Source organism: Podarcis gaigeae (assembly GCF_964106915.1).
Source record: "Podarcis gaigeae genome assembly, chromosome: 3".
In the NCBI taxonomy this organism is placed as follows: Eukaryota; Metazoa; Chordata; class Lepidosauria; order Squamata; family Lacertidae; genus Podarcis; species Podarcis gaigeae.
Window position 1 is genome coordinate 34,442,056 of NC_139680.1, and position 13,548 is coordinate 34,455,603.

The following is a 13,548-nucleotide window of genomic DNA, read 5'->3' on the forward strand; positions in this document are numbered from 1 at the left end:
ATTAAGTTCCAAGCGTTGCTTAATCTAACCGTGTCTTGGCCTCAAATTCTCAGCCTCAAAGCTTGCTGAGTGTTGTTTTTTATAAACAACAACAACAATAACAATGTGGGAATAGATTTTGTTCCAGGAAACCTTAGAGGACTAATTTTCTTCTTTCCTCACAGCTGAGAATCAAAGGATAGCAGGTATGTCTGTCTCTCCCCCCCCTCCCCCCCCCTCTCTCTCTCTCTCTCTCTCTCTCTCACACACACACACACACACACACACACTAAGGTGGGGATTACTTCTGAGTACACATATATAGGAATGTGCAGCCGATTGTCACAGTGCAAAGCAAACTGGTCTTCCTAAACTTTCTCATGTTCCTTCCATCTAGTGTTCTGATGCCCCCTGGTGGCTTTACATAGATTAGTATACAGATGAAAGCACTAAGACATTTTCTCTACTTTAGTTCCATACCCAACAATCACATTTTATCATTTGCATGATACCCTATGCAAACCCCTTTCCACAGTTACACAGGAGGCTGCTTTATACTAGGTCAAGCCGTTTATCCATCTTGCTCTCCAGCCTTTCTCAACCTTGGGTCCCCAGATGTTGTTAGACTACAAATCCCATCCTTCCTGACTGCTTGTCCTGCTAGCCAGGGATGATGGGAGTTGTAGTCCAACCATCTCTGGGGATTCAAGGTTGATAAAGGCTGGTCTAGACACAGGCTACTCTAACTGGTTTCTAACTGGTAGAAGTTCTCCAGGGTGACCAGCATCCAGGGTTGTACAGGTGTGCCTTTGAGACAGAATATCTGCCTTTTCTGAAATTAAGAAGTGGCTATAAGGAATTGGTCAAGATCTCAAAATAAACATTATTTTCTATGTAATAAAAATATAACAAATGCTATGTGCACTTCTGTTAATGGTTCCTGAGGTGCCCAGAAATCAGAATCCATATATCTATATTCCCCCATTTACTTTGTCTTAGCCATTTGAATAACACTCCCTCCCCAGAGAAACACGAATAACTTACCTTGACCCTTCTGACCAGTGAAAAATATCAGGTTGTCTTGCAGTGAAGAGTTGTGGTTTGCTAATTGAAATTTCAGTTGGAATTCATAGTAGAGGCTGATGTTTGGAATCGCTGAATAGGCTAGGAATGAGGTATAGCCAAAGCTATCTGTCCCACTGAAGTTAGGATAGGTAATATTAATAACTGTTTGAAAAACACAGAAAAGGAAAATGCCGTTGGGGGGAAGCACAGGTGAACAGCAAGCAATGGCCTAGTTCATATATACGTTTTCTTAGCATCCAGAATTGAGAGCTAGGATTGGGTTTTCCACACATTTCTCCTTTGTTTTGGCAGCCAGATTCAGCATATCAACTGCCCCTGATTAGCTTAAGCTACCATTCCCTGTGGTTTGATATCCTGGTTAGTAAACTGAAGTTAAACCACAGTTCCCCATTTGGCACATAACAGGGAACTATAGGTTAAGGGCCAAATTGATGACACATGACACAAACCCAGACCCTTGTTTGGCAGGTGGGAAGGGGGCTTTAACCCTCTGACCCCTGCTATAAACTTCTCCTCCATAATCAGTGGTGGCTGATGACCACTGAGACTGGCGGTGCAGAAGGCCGGGAGTCCAACAGTAGGGGGTGCTAGAGCCAATGGCAGGGAGAGGCACAGCTATTGTCAACTAATTCTAGTTCTGACGCCATCCTTCTCCCTACCGAGTTCCACAAGGGCAACACTGAAACAAAGGAGAGAGCTGCTAGCCAATGTGCCGCTCCTGGTAGCATGTAAGGAGGCAGGCAAATGAGGGCTGATTAAGGGCAGTCTGAGGTCGGTGGGGCAGGGCTGCATTTGCCCTAATGGACCAACTCCCACCGCCCATAGCTGACATGCTCCTCTTTCTTTCCACACCCATATGTCTCTTATGTCTGGCTGAAACCAATTTTGAAGAGGGTTGCCTCTCCAGGTCCAATGTAAACTCCAGGTCTGTACTAAATTGATCTGCTTTAACTCACTACCCTTGCCCTGGTGCCTGCCTCTTCCTTTCTCTCTTCCTTGCTTAACCAAGGCGAGGGAGTAATACTCACTGCAGAATTGCTTATAAGCAATGTCCAGAAAGACAGGGATTCACGGGAGCTACCTGCCTTTTGGTTCTCAGCCATCTTGGGCTTGGCCGCACATGTTTGTAGCAACATTCAGGAACATCAAAAACCATGGGAACCACATCACCCTGGGTGCTGGTACACATACGTGAAGCACCATCTCCTGGTTGATGCCTGACACTGCAAGGAGTCCCTCTCCACCACCCTTGTAAGTGCAGGGAAAGAAGTGGGGCTCTCAGTAGGTTAGGGGCCTGGCAGGAGGGCTCCAGGCTGACTTAAATCGGTCCCATTTAAAATTGGATGCAACTTCAAACATTCTAAATGAATCCAATTCAACTGAATGAACTGGAGGGAATGCTCCCATTGATTATTTGTTTGTTTATTAAATATATAATGCCCCCACATCCTCTGACAAGGGCACTGGATGGAAAATGCACAAACTGTAAACCAATTAAAACATCTAAAAAGCAACAACAATTCCAGTACAGAGGCATACTGAGGATTATAGATCCAGTGCACTAAACTGTATGTTCTTGAACATCTGAAAAGTAGGAAGCAGAGAGAAGTGATGAAGTCAATTTGCCCAGCAACAAAAAGGCTTTTTTTTTTTTTTGGTCATTTAACACAAAGACGCTTCAGTCTATCTCTCTCTGTTCTCTCTCTCTCTCACTGCATTTGACTTACTAAGTTCTGCATTCTTCTCTTACCATCATTACAAAGGATTCCAGTCCTTCCATAGGGACAGAGGCACACGGTGTCTTGGCTGGATTTTGGAAAACATGTTGCTCCGTTTCCACATGGGTTCTCCTCACAGGTTGAAAGCTGACATAATTTCCCAGAGTAGAGAACAGAGCATTCACAGAACCAGTTCTCTGTATCACTGTTAAAATTTAAAAGAAGAGAAAGGTTACCAAATAGAATTTGTTAAGAAGAGGGACGTAAGAAGGTATCAATTCCCATTTTAGCCAGTGTTCATCGCATGCAGAACCATTTCCATTTGGCTGCAGTTCAGCGTCCAGCAAAGACTACATTATTCAACTCATTTATTCCCTGTGGTGGAATTTTGCATAATTAATTGCGTGATCGATCCCATTATCATTATGTTGTTCCACACCATTAATTTCAATGCAACAGAAACACAACACAAATTGGGGGGGGGGGGGAGGAAAGGGGAAGTGATAAATTATGTACAGTTTGCAGAGTGAAAACAACAACAGTGAATACTGGTTGCATTTGCTGGATTAATTTCTGTTCCAGATACGGAACGAATAAGCAAATATCAGCAATTTCTGCACCTGTTTCCATTTCCATCAGAATCTGCCTCTGAAAAGGAGAAGTGAAAAGCTTACCCACCTTTCTACCTCATATTGCAGAATATGTCTGTCAAACCTGGTTGTTTGCTTCTGGTTCAGATTTATTCCTAAGCCTGAGCCCCTTGTTCTTAAGCACAAGTCCCTGCTTTATGTTTCATACAATTCAGTTAATAAGATTCAAACCCTTGAAAAATAGTCCCAGCTTTTCCATGCTGCTTATTTCCTCAGGGTGTGTAATCCTCTGAGGGCTTCTGGTCAAATATTCGTTGTGTTGTCTCAGCAAAATGCATGAAACAACTGCTGTGCCTTCGAGGCCAAAAGCAAGTGTGAGGGAGAAGAGGGGAATGTAGCTATAGCTACATCTTCAGTTGCATATCAGCCGTAATGGAAGTGATTTTGAATTGGAGCATCCAAAGGAGTTGCAAACACCCCATACATTTAAAGCACATTACTTTTGCAAAGTGTAGTTTCAAAAGTGTGCTGGGAATTGTAGTTTGGTTAGGGGATAAGCTACAGTTCCCAGGATTATTATTTTTTCTGGGGGTGAAGCCATAAATGCAGAGAGTGGATGATCGTGCTAGTTCTGTGGAACGCTTACTCCACAATAAAATTACTTAAGTGTTTAAGATACAACATGACTCTTGTTTTTGCTGCCACAGAGTAACATGGCTGCCCCTCTGGAAATCGAATCACAGCAGTCAGCATTCTCCCTGTAACACCATCTGATGTAACCAGATATTATGGCAACCTGGTGTTTTCAGAAGCAGCCAGACAACTCTTTCCTACTTTCTCCTATGCTACGATATCACATTGGGAGTTTCTCTGACACCCACACCACTTGTCTCTCTGTTGTGGGGACAGAGAAACTCACAATGCAATGATGTCTCATCACACGTTGGCCATAGCGATAAGGGAAACAGAGACTGGGGCCTGCACCCTCTCCTTTCTTCCTCTGGTGTGCCAATGAGAATGTCAGAAACATTTGCTTCTGCTTTTAAACCAACCAGAGTTTCCTGTTACAACCAAACTTGGAGAAACTCTGATTAGTACAAACCAGTGCTGTGCAGAACCTTCATTTTTTATTTTACTTTTTGTTGACTATATGAAGCAAGATGGGGAGGAAAGTGAGCATGCATAGAAACAGGGCACAGACAGGAGGGCTGCACTAACCACTTTACTACAGTAGTTGAAGGGTCTAGTGCACATTTCTTTTCACTTAAAACTTTTGGAAAAGCCCAATGCTAGCTTTGTAGCAACATTGTGTGACCACATAATCAAAGCAGAAAGGAACCACAATCTGGAAGATGCTCTGCAAAGAGCACAGCACTGTTGCAAGCAGGCATGGGGCTTTCCTAGAATTTTAAGTCCTCTCTGCTCACCCTAAGATAAGCTAGTCTGGTGCCTGCCAAATACCACATAGTGAGCTTCATCACTGAGTGGGTATTCGAACCTTGGTCTTCTTGGTCCTTGTCTGACATTCTAACCACACTAGTGCTATGACTTACACGAGCGAGAGAAGTGAAGGTCATGGCCATTTTCTGTTCCCTAGTATTTGGCACCCAAAAGACAGATTACTTCTGAAAATAGATAACGATGAGAAGGTCTTGAAACTTTCCAAATTTAGCTCTCACACTGGCTCTGAGAAACAGTGAAAGGCACTTTATGTCATGACTCAGGTGGTGAATATTGCCCCATACTATACACATATAGGACTTGTGTGGAGGGACCGGCACTGGCTGCCTATTAGACTTTGATCTAGTTTAAAGGTCCTGCTACTTACAACTCTGGATCAGGTTACCTGAAAGACTGACTCCCTCCCCTTCTCCTTTTAATGCCCTGATAAAAAGGACCCCTGACCATTGGGTCCAGTCGTGGCCGACTCTGGGGTTGCGGCGCTCATCTCCCTTTATTGGCCGGGGGAGTTGGCGTACAGCTTGGTCATGTGGCCAGCATGACTAAGCCGCTTCTGACGAACCAGAGCAGCACACGGAAACGCCATTTACCTTCCCGCTGGAGCGGTGCCCATTTATCTACTTGCACTTTGATGTGCTTTCGAACTGCTAGGTTGGCAGGAGCAGGGACCGAGCAACAGGAGCTCACCCCATCGCGGGGATTCGAACCGCCGACCTTCTGCAAGTCCTAGGCTCTGTGGTTTAACCCACAGCGCCACCCGTGTCCCAATAATGCCCTGATAATGACCATTAAAAAAAAAATAGAACCCACTTAGTCTTGTCCCAGCCTGATGATTATCAGCTTGTGCTAGCTTAGTGGCAGACTTTTTCACTAGAAGCACCAATGCTACAGAACACACACTTCTAAAATACAATAAGACCCATCTGCATTGGCATTCCCCCAGCTTTTGAAGCCACGTCAAGGCATGATCTCTTGACCCGAGTCTCCTGTTTTCAATTGTGTTTAATTACTTCAATGGTATTGCTCTATTGTATATTTTAATAATAGATGTTTAAATTTTGATGTTTGTAAATTTTTTATACTTTCTAAACCACCTTTAAGAAGTGCCATTTTTTTCTAGAAAAAGAGGTGCTGGAACTCACCATGAACGCCTCCCTTGTTCTCTTATAATGACAATGGCACCCACCTGAGAGGTGCTGGAACAGAGTTCCAGCGAATTCTGGCTGAAAAAAGCCCTGTTTTTAGGCCTATTTTAGCCCTGGGTGGGTTGGCTTGATGGGTGGGGCCTGAATCAAGGCCACAGATCAGGTGTAACTAACATGGTGCCTTCCAGATGTGGTTTTTTAACCTCTAACTCCAATTACCTGGCCTTTGGCCTCCTAGATAGGACTAATGGGAGTTGTCGTTCAGCAATACCTGGAGGGCACCACGTTGGCAGCCCCTGGTTTAGCTGATAAAAGCTAAGGAAAAGAGTCTTAAAGAGAGTCTGCTACATAGACAATGAAACAAAACACCTAACCAGATAATAAGGAGAAAAAGCTCCAGAGCCATGGAAGCTGTATTTATTAGCAAGAGAAAATGAGTACCCCTTCCTGACACTCCTTGTGCCTAACAGTTCATTAACGTATTTCAAAGGAGCCCACCCACAGTTTCAAGGCGCAGAGAATCTCAGCTGGGAAGCCTTCCAGAATGAATCCGCTTGAATAATGCCTCCAGACAGCTTTTAAAAGAGAAATGGCTATCAGCTGCAATAATACATTTCTTATGAATAGCCTTTTGTGTGTATAGAGGTACCGCTGGAGAGGAGAGCCAGAAAGAGGAATGTAAATGGGTATGTACCACCGAACACCCTGTCTTTTCAATCATTTTGATAACTGTGGCATGCCACTCATCTGATCACATGGGCACCAGTCTCTCAATGGCTAGTCATTAAGCGCACGATCTCAGAAATTCATTGGCACTATCCCCGCTGAATGGGATGGTGCGGTGTTTTTGCACAGCTCCCACTCATTTTAATGGGGCTTCTGGTGGGAAACTTCTCAATGGCTTCTGTTGAAAGCATTGCACGTGGGGGGAAGTAAGCCCCTTTGAACTAAGAGGGCATTGCATCTGATAAATCATTCATGGGATTAGGCTGCAAATATTTATTTCTGCATTTGAAAGTTAAGTTGTGAGCGCTTGGGGAAATAGCTATTCCCTCTCAAAAACAAACACTTGCAGTTCAAATATTCCTTTGCTTTCTTTTCACGGGATGCCATGCTGGGGCTCCTTAGTTATTTCCCCCTGATGGTTTTGGTTTTATTTTTATTATTTCCCTTACTCTGTCATAATCGTACGTGCCAAGTGTTACTGCCAGTTACCGAAGGAGGGAGAGGCGAGAAGAAGAAGAAGAGTTTGGATTTGATATCCCGCTTTATCACTACCTGAAGGAGTCTCAAAGCGGCTAACATTCTCCTTTCCCTTCCTCCCCCACAACACTCTGTGAGGTGAGTGGGGCTGAGAGACTTCAGAGAAGTGTGACTGGCCCAAGGTCACCCAGCAGCTGCAGGTGGAGGAGCGGGGAATCGAACCCAGTTCACCAGATTAGGAGACCACCGCTCTTAATCACTACACCACACCACACTGGCTCTCAGAGAGGGGGAGTGTGGGCATCATGAAAGGAGCATCAGTTGGCACCAGAACTACACCAAGCTCCCTGCACCTGGCCTGTCTCCCCCTCGCTGGTTAGGAGCAATGCCCTACCTGTGCCGCCCTGCCGCCCACTACTGGCTGGAATTAGGAATCAGTACTACTGAGCCAGCGTACAGCTTCCGGGTCATGTGGCCAGCATGGCTAAGCTGCTTCTGGTGACCAGGAAGCTGTATGCTGCCTCCCTCGGCCAATAAAGCAAGATGAGCGCCGCAACCCCAGAGTCGGCCATGACTGGACCTAACGGTCAGGGGTCCCTTTACCTTTACCTTTACTACTGAACTGGAGGAATGGGAAGTTCTGTTGCATGCATGGAAGTCTGTGACTGTAGCATACAGCAAGAAAAATGAAGCAAGTTGCAGCATTCTGAACATAAATACATGGGGACATATGAGAAGGTCAATTAATAGCGCATTGCAAAAGTTCTACTGTTTGAAACTGAAGGTAAAGTACTAAGCAGTAGTTGGAGGTCATGCTGCTACAGATGCAGAAGAAAGCAATTACTCTGTTCCTTCATATTTCCCCTTTTCGGTACATAATCCTTCTCTGTTATTTGGGCTGTCCAGTCTTGTAGGCTGACCTTTTACTTTCCTTGATGATTCAGCTCTGCATTTTGTGTATTTCCTCGGTGATGACTATAAATTATGAAAGTTATAAAAAGCCCCTAAAAGTGTGAAATCTGATGCTATAAAACTCAATGCTGACATTTTTCAAATGTGCAGTAAGTGTGATTTTGAGGGTTTGGAAGCACTGGAAATTAACCTAACCAGATGATATGCCAGATGAAATGGATTCGCAGTGTTAACAGGGGGAGAAAAGCCTGCTTTACAGCCTGACCTTTACTGTTGATACAAAAGGTCACTTGTTCTCCATTTTTCCAAATGGGATGGGGTTAAAGAGACCCTATGGGACTAGACTTTGTTAGATTAGGCATTTAAGACATTAGATTAAATAGGAGCTTGCTCTCTCATCATAACATGGTGAAAGATTCTTCAGAATATGACCTTACTTGATGAGATCATCTCTGTAAGACATGTTAAACTTGGATTTTTCAGAGGGTGCATATTTAGGAAGAAGAGCTCACTAGGCAAAAATGACACACACATTTCATATAATGATAAAACGGTAGAGTTGCAAGGCACCCCCAAGGATCATCTAGTCCAACCCCCTGCAATGCAGGAATCTCAGCTACAGCATCCATGACAGATGGCCATCCAACCTCTGCTTAAAAACCTCCAAGGAAGGAGAGTCCACAAACTCCTGAGGGAGTCCGTTCCACTACTGAACAGCTCTTACAGTCAGAAAGTTCTTCCTGTGCTTAGTTATAATTTCCTTTCTTGTGACCTCCAAGAACAGGCATGAGAAGGCAAGAAGAGCTCTGCTGAATCAGGCTAAAGACTTACCTCCTCCAGCATTCTGTTCTCACAGTGGCCAAATGGATCCCTATGAGATGGCTCTGAATACCAGCCTCTGGGGAGCACGAGTGGGAGAGTGCTGCTGTGCTCATCTCCTGCCCGTGGACTTTCCATGGGCATCTGGTTGGCCACTGTGCGTTAGCGAAGGAAGGACTAGATGTGTCATTGATCTGATCCAATAAGGCTCTTACATGAGTTGGCAACAAACACAAGAAATACCTGGAGCAATGGACTAAGACAGGCATAGGCAAACTTGGCCCTCCAGCTGTTTTTGGACTACAACTCCCATCATCCCTAGCTAACAGGACCAGTGGTCAGGGATGATGGGAATTGTAGTCCCAAAACATCTGGAGGGCCAAGTTTGCCTTTGCCTGGACTAAGAGAAGGCCATATATGGGAACAGAGGAAGTTTCTGAAAAAATGAACACATGCAAAAACACACGGCATGCATTTGCTAACCTCACACAGTGCTGATAGCTAGCAAAGAAGCAAGACAGAGGTACTGTACTGTTAGAATGTATGAGCCTGTCTTATACCAGACTATTTGTCCATCTAGCCCAATATGATCTACTCTGACTGGCAGTGCAGCCCTTCCCTCCTATATGGTCCACTCTTTAAACTGGAGATGCCAGGATTGAACCTGAGATCTGTATGTGCTCTACTATTGAGCTGTGGTCTCTTTTTTGCACATATGCATTTCTTTTTTCCTACGGTCATCTCTAGAAAGAGATCAGAGTGGGATGAATGTATCTGTCCTGGGCAATGATGGTCTCTCTCATACCTTCTTCAAATACTAAAAATACTATCCTCTGTCTCTAGCACAGACCAATGCATTAAATCTAGCTAAAACACAACAGCACATTGGCCAGGAAACTTAACCTTTTCCTGGTTAAAGCAGCTGTCAGCTATAAGATGGACTAGGGCCAAGTGCACGGTGTATTTTTTATATTAATATCATGGATGGTTTATTTGTGGATTAGCATAGCGTGCCGCAGAAGGAGCACTATTTACTTGCATAAATGTCTAAGGACAGGTAGGTTTGGGGGGTGGGGGGGGGGAGAAGAGAGTTGTTTACTAGACCTTATTAATTTGTTTTCCTCCCCAGAAGGACAGAGAATATGCTCTGATAGGTTTGTAAGTGGAAGTAATTAATATCATGCATTGCATACTGAACAGGTGCCTGCAGCTTTATCATTGTGGAGTTTCCTGGGCCTGCAATTTGTCCCTTCTGCTTACACTGGCAGCCATCCAAAGAAGCAGTTCTCTGCGCAGGAATAAGACTGCATGTGTAGAAAAGGGTGCGTGGAATGTCGTGCGCAGGGAACAGCATACTAAGCTGGTGGCAATACAGGAGAAAACCCGCAGCTCCACATTGAGCAGGGCAAGTTAATCTTTAGCCATGTGGAAACTTGCCCACTGCCCATTCCGAAGGCAGGTATAATTATTTACAGGCACCATGTATGGAGTGATGGATCAGTGCAATTATCTTTTCTTTTTAACCAGCAGAAAAGTCAACAAGGGACTTCAAATTCATCTCTTATGTGTAATCTTTTCAAATTTGTCTGACAAAAAAATAGAGGGGGAAATGTAATCAAAATCATGAAAGGACCTGCTGAAAGAAGCAGAAAACAGGTTTCGTTGGCTTAATTGTTTTTAAAAGGAAACATCTTGGCCTAGTTTGAAAGTGCTTCTTCACAAGATGCGTAATTAATTTGTGGAATTTGCTGCTGCAAGATGACTCATGGGAATGGAGAGGCTTGTCTTTCCCTCTGTTAGCGACATTTGGAGGCGCGTGCCAATCCTTTTGAAGCCCAAAGAGCACTTGTCACACACAATAGGGGGGCATGAGCAAACTTAGGGGAACCCCAAAGTTTGCTGAATTTTTAAAAAGCGGAGGAAGTCACTAACAGGGCAACCCTAATGCATTTGTTCCAGGTACTTTGCATTGTGAGGGCTTGCTCCTGAAATGTGGCTTATAAACACTTTGGATGAATGTAAGGACTGGGTATTGTAAGTGGCCCTGGAATTACAAGTGTTTGTTAGCGGGAAAGAAGCAGAAAACTGGGGAAGGAGGACACAGTGGGTGGCTGGAACTCTGAACCAGAGTACTTCGCAATGCAAGATTTACCCGTGATTCGCACCAGTCAGTGGCCATCACTCATGGAAGCTGTAAGGAACCTTCATGAGAGCACTTGATATAAGTTGCTGGAGAGCAATAGTAGAAGAGAGCTGTTGCCTTCATGATTTGCTCATGGACTTGCCCTCCTCAGTATATTGTTTTTCAGGTTTTCATAATATCCCACATATTGAACTAAATACAGAATATTTTCATAGTCCTGACTCTTGCACCTTATCTCAGTCCGCAGTGACCATCAGTTGCTTCAGACATATCTTTTTGCCCAGGCTTTCCCTGACCCATAAGGTCAGACTCAGATTTTTTGTTTTGTTTGAATTCCTATTTTTATTCATTTTTAATACTTTACTGGTTTCATGTTGCATTTTTGTTTCAATGAAACTTCAATGATTGTTTATATCTTGTACGCCACATAAGAGATATTTTAAAATGGTAAATGTTTTATAAATGGTTTTTAAAGAAGTAATAAATAGACAGTGTCTCTTCCCATTTCCTTTTTATCTTATTAAAACCTGCTTTTACCTGTGGGCAGTTTGGCCATTGTAAACCTTTGCTCCAATTCATCAAGGCTCATCTTAAAACCCTAGGTCTTCTTTTATTTTTTAAATTGGAATCAGTTTATAAGAGGGAAAAGATGGAGCTCATAAGATATGTTGTCCATAGCGTTAAAATGAAAGCCAGATCTGTTTTTTGAGGACTTGGCTGTAATCCTGTTCTTCTTGCTGCACCCAGATCCTGGTAACAACAATACAGCTAATGAGCCAAGCTCTCCTTTCAGCTATAGCTATGCACCCTACAGACAGGAGTCAATAATATTTGAAACGGAAGCTGCTGGACTGATGGGATCAGAGATTTGGCCTGCTTTCTCCTTAATATATGGAGTGCTTTCATTCTTTGTACATGTCGCTTGTGCTTATCAGGGATGGAAAGCTCAACTAGTTCAAACGCTTCCTTGCTACTACCTTCACACAGGGCCAAGAGGTGACTGTCAAAATGAATCCCAATTAGAAGATACCTTAATCTGCACAAGGCGTACCTTCAGGGAGCCTGCGAGTGCACACATAGGAAAAACCAAGAGGGGGGGAGTTCAAGCTAATATATATCCAATAACCTTTGCGCAGGGTCAGCTTTAATCATTTTATGATGATCCCTGCCAGAACAAAATACAAAGGCACACAAACTTTCCTAAAAAACAAGCAAGGAAACTTAACATGCTTTCCTTTTTTTAAAAAAGGACAACAGCAAGTTGGTTTTCCTGCATGTATTGTCATATTCACTTAGCCCCTGTAGTCCATACATTGGTAACCTTGAGACTAGATTGCTGCACTGTGCTATAAGGGAGACTGCCCTTGGCCCTGATATGGAATCTCCAGCTGGTACAGAATGCAGTGGCTGGACTTGGGAGTAAACAGCCAGTAGCCTGTAAGACCTCTGCACTAGCTGCCCATATACTACCAGGATAGGTTTAAAGGTCTTGTGTTGTTACACAAAGCCCTGAACAACTTGGGCCCTTACATCCCAGCTTGATCACTTAGAGCATCCAGAGCTGTGTTGTTAGTTGTGTTACGAAGGCCCGAATGACGTCACCTCCCAGGCGTTGAGTATTTAGTGTCACTGGTCCCATGCTGTGGAACACTCTTCCAGTCAAGATGCTTTGAGCCTTCAGACCTTTTTATGCAAACAGAACTATGCAGTCTTGAATCATATGCATCTTGAATTGGGGGAGTGGGGACACCATTTGCTATTTCCACAGGCAGACCTTGGGTTGTTCCTCTTGCTTCTTTGCACCTTCTCTACCTGGGCAGCTTGCCACCCAGGGAATTACTAAATACCATTAATTTCAGTGGTGCCAAATTCAGCAGAATCCAGTTTTTAAAATCAAGTGTTTCTGCTTAGCTTTGTTACTAGATGGTGTTGTTCTCTATCATGGCAATTCTCACAAGAATCAGTTTAATCACATCCATTAGCAGATTAAGTTGATAAACATCTAGAAGAGCCCTCCTGTTTTCTTCCCTTAAGTGTCAGTAGCAACACCAGGGTTTTAGATTCAGTGTTAAAATTGGAGGTGTAAATAGCTGCTGCTTTCAAGACTGTGAAATGCATTATTCTTTGAGATAAATATCTGCCATTACATTTCCAAATAGCAAAGCTGAAAGACAAATGAAGCCCGCCACCAAAACATGCGAAGTCTTGCTCAGTATGCCAGTTTAGCTTTCTTACGTTAGACTCATTTCGGTTTGACAAAAGTTCAGCGATATGTAATTCTGTTCTAAAGGCAACATGATTTCGAAAGAATATGAAAATTGCAATATGTGCCAGTTCTTATTTTGTTCTTTGCAGAAGGAGTGATGTTTATAGCTACTTGGATTGCACAACATATTAACATTCAGGTGTTGGGAGGGGGGAAAAAGCAATCTCCTGGGTTGCAAATCTAGGCCAGTGTTAAAATCCCAGTTATAGCTGAAGGATCTCAAATT

General features: G+C 43.7%; 1 protein-coding gene and 1 long non-coding RNA gene across 2 annotated transcripts in view; one reads left to right on the top strand and one right to left on the bottom strand.

Moving 5' to 3' along the window:
* The window catches only part of EYS (eyes shut homolog), a 491,695-nt gene that overhangs the window by 26,677 nt on the left and 451,470 nt on the right, over positions 1–13,548 (bottom strand). Inside the window, exons 29-30 of the mRNA XM_083729676.1 lie at positions 2,816–2,988; positions 1,024–1,206 (exon numbers count right to left, since the gene is read on the bottom strand). Coding sequence (XP_083585802.1) covers positions 1,024–1,206; positions 2,816–2,988 — 356 coding nt within the window. The remainder of the gene's footprint in view (positions 1–1,023; positions 1,207–2,815; positions 2,989–13,548) is intronic.
* LOC310840716 overlaps positions 1–13,548 on the top strand; it is a 46,232-nt gene that overhangs the window by 268 nt on the left and 32,416 nt on the right. The gene's annotated exons all lie outside the window — the stretch shown is intronic.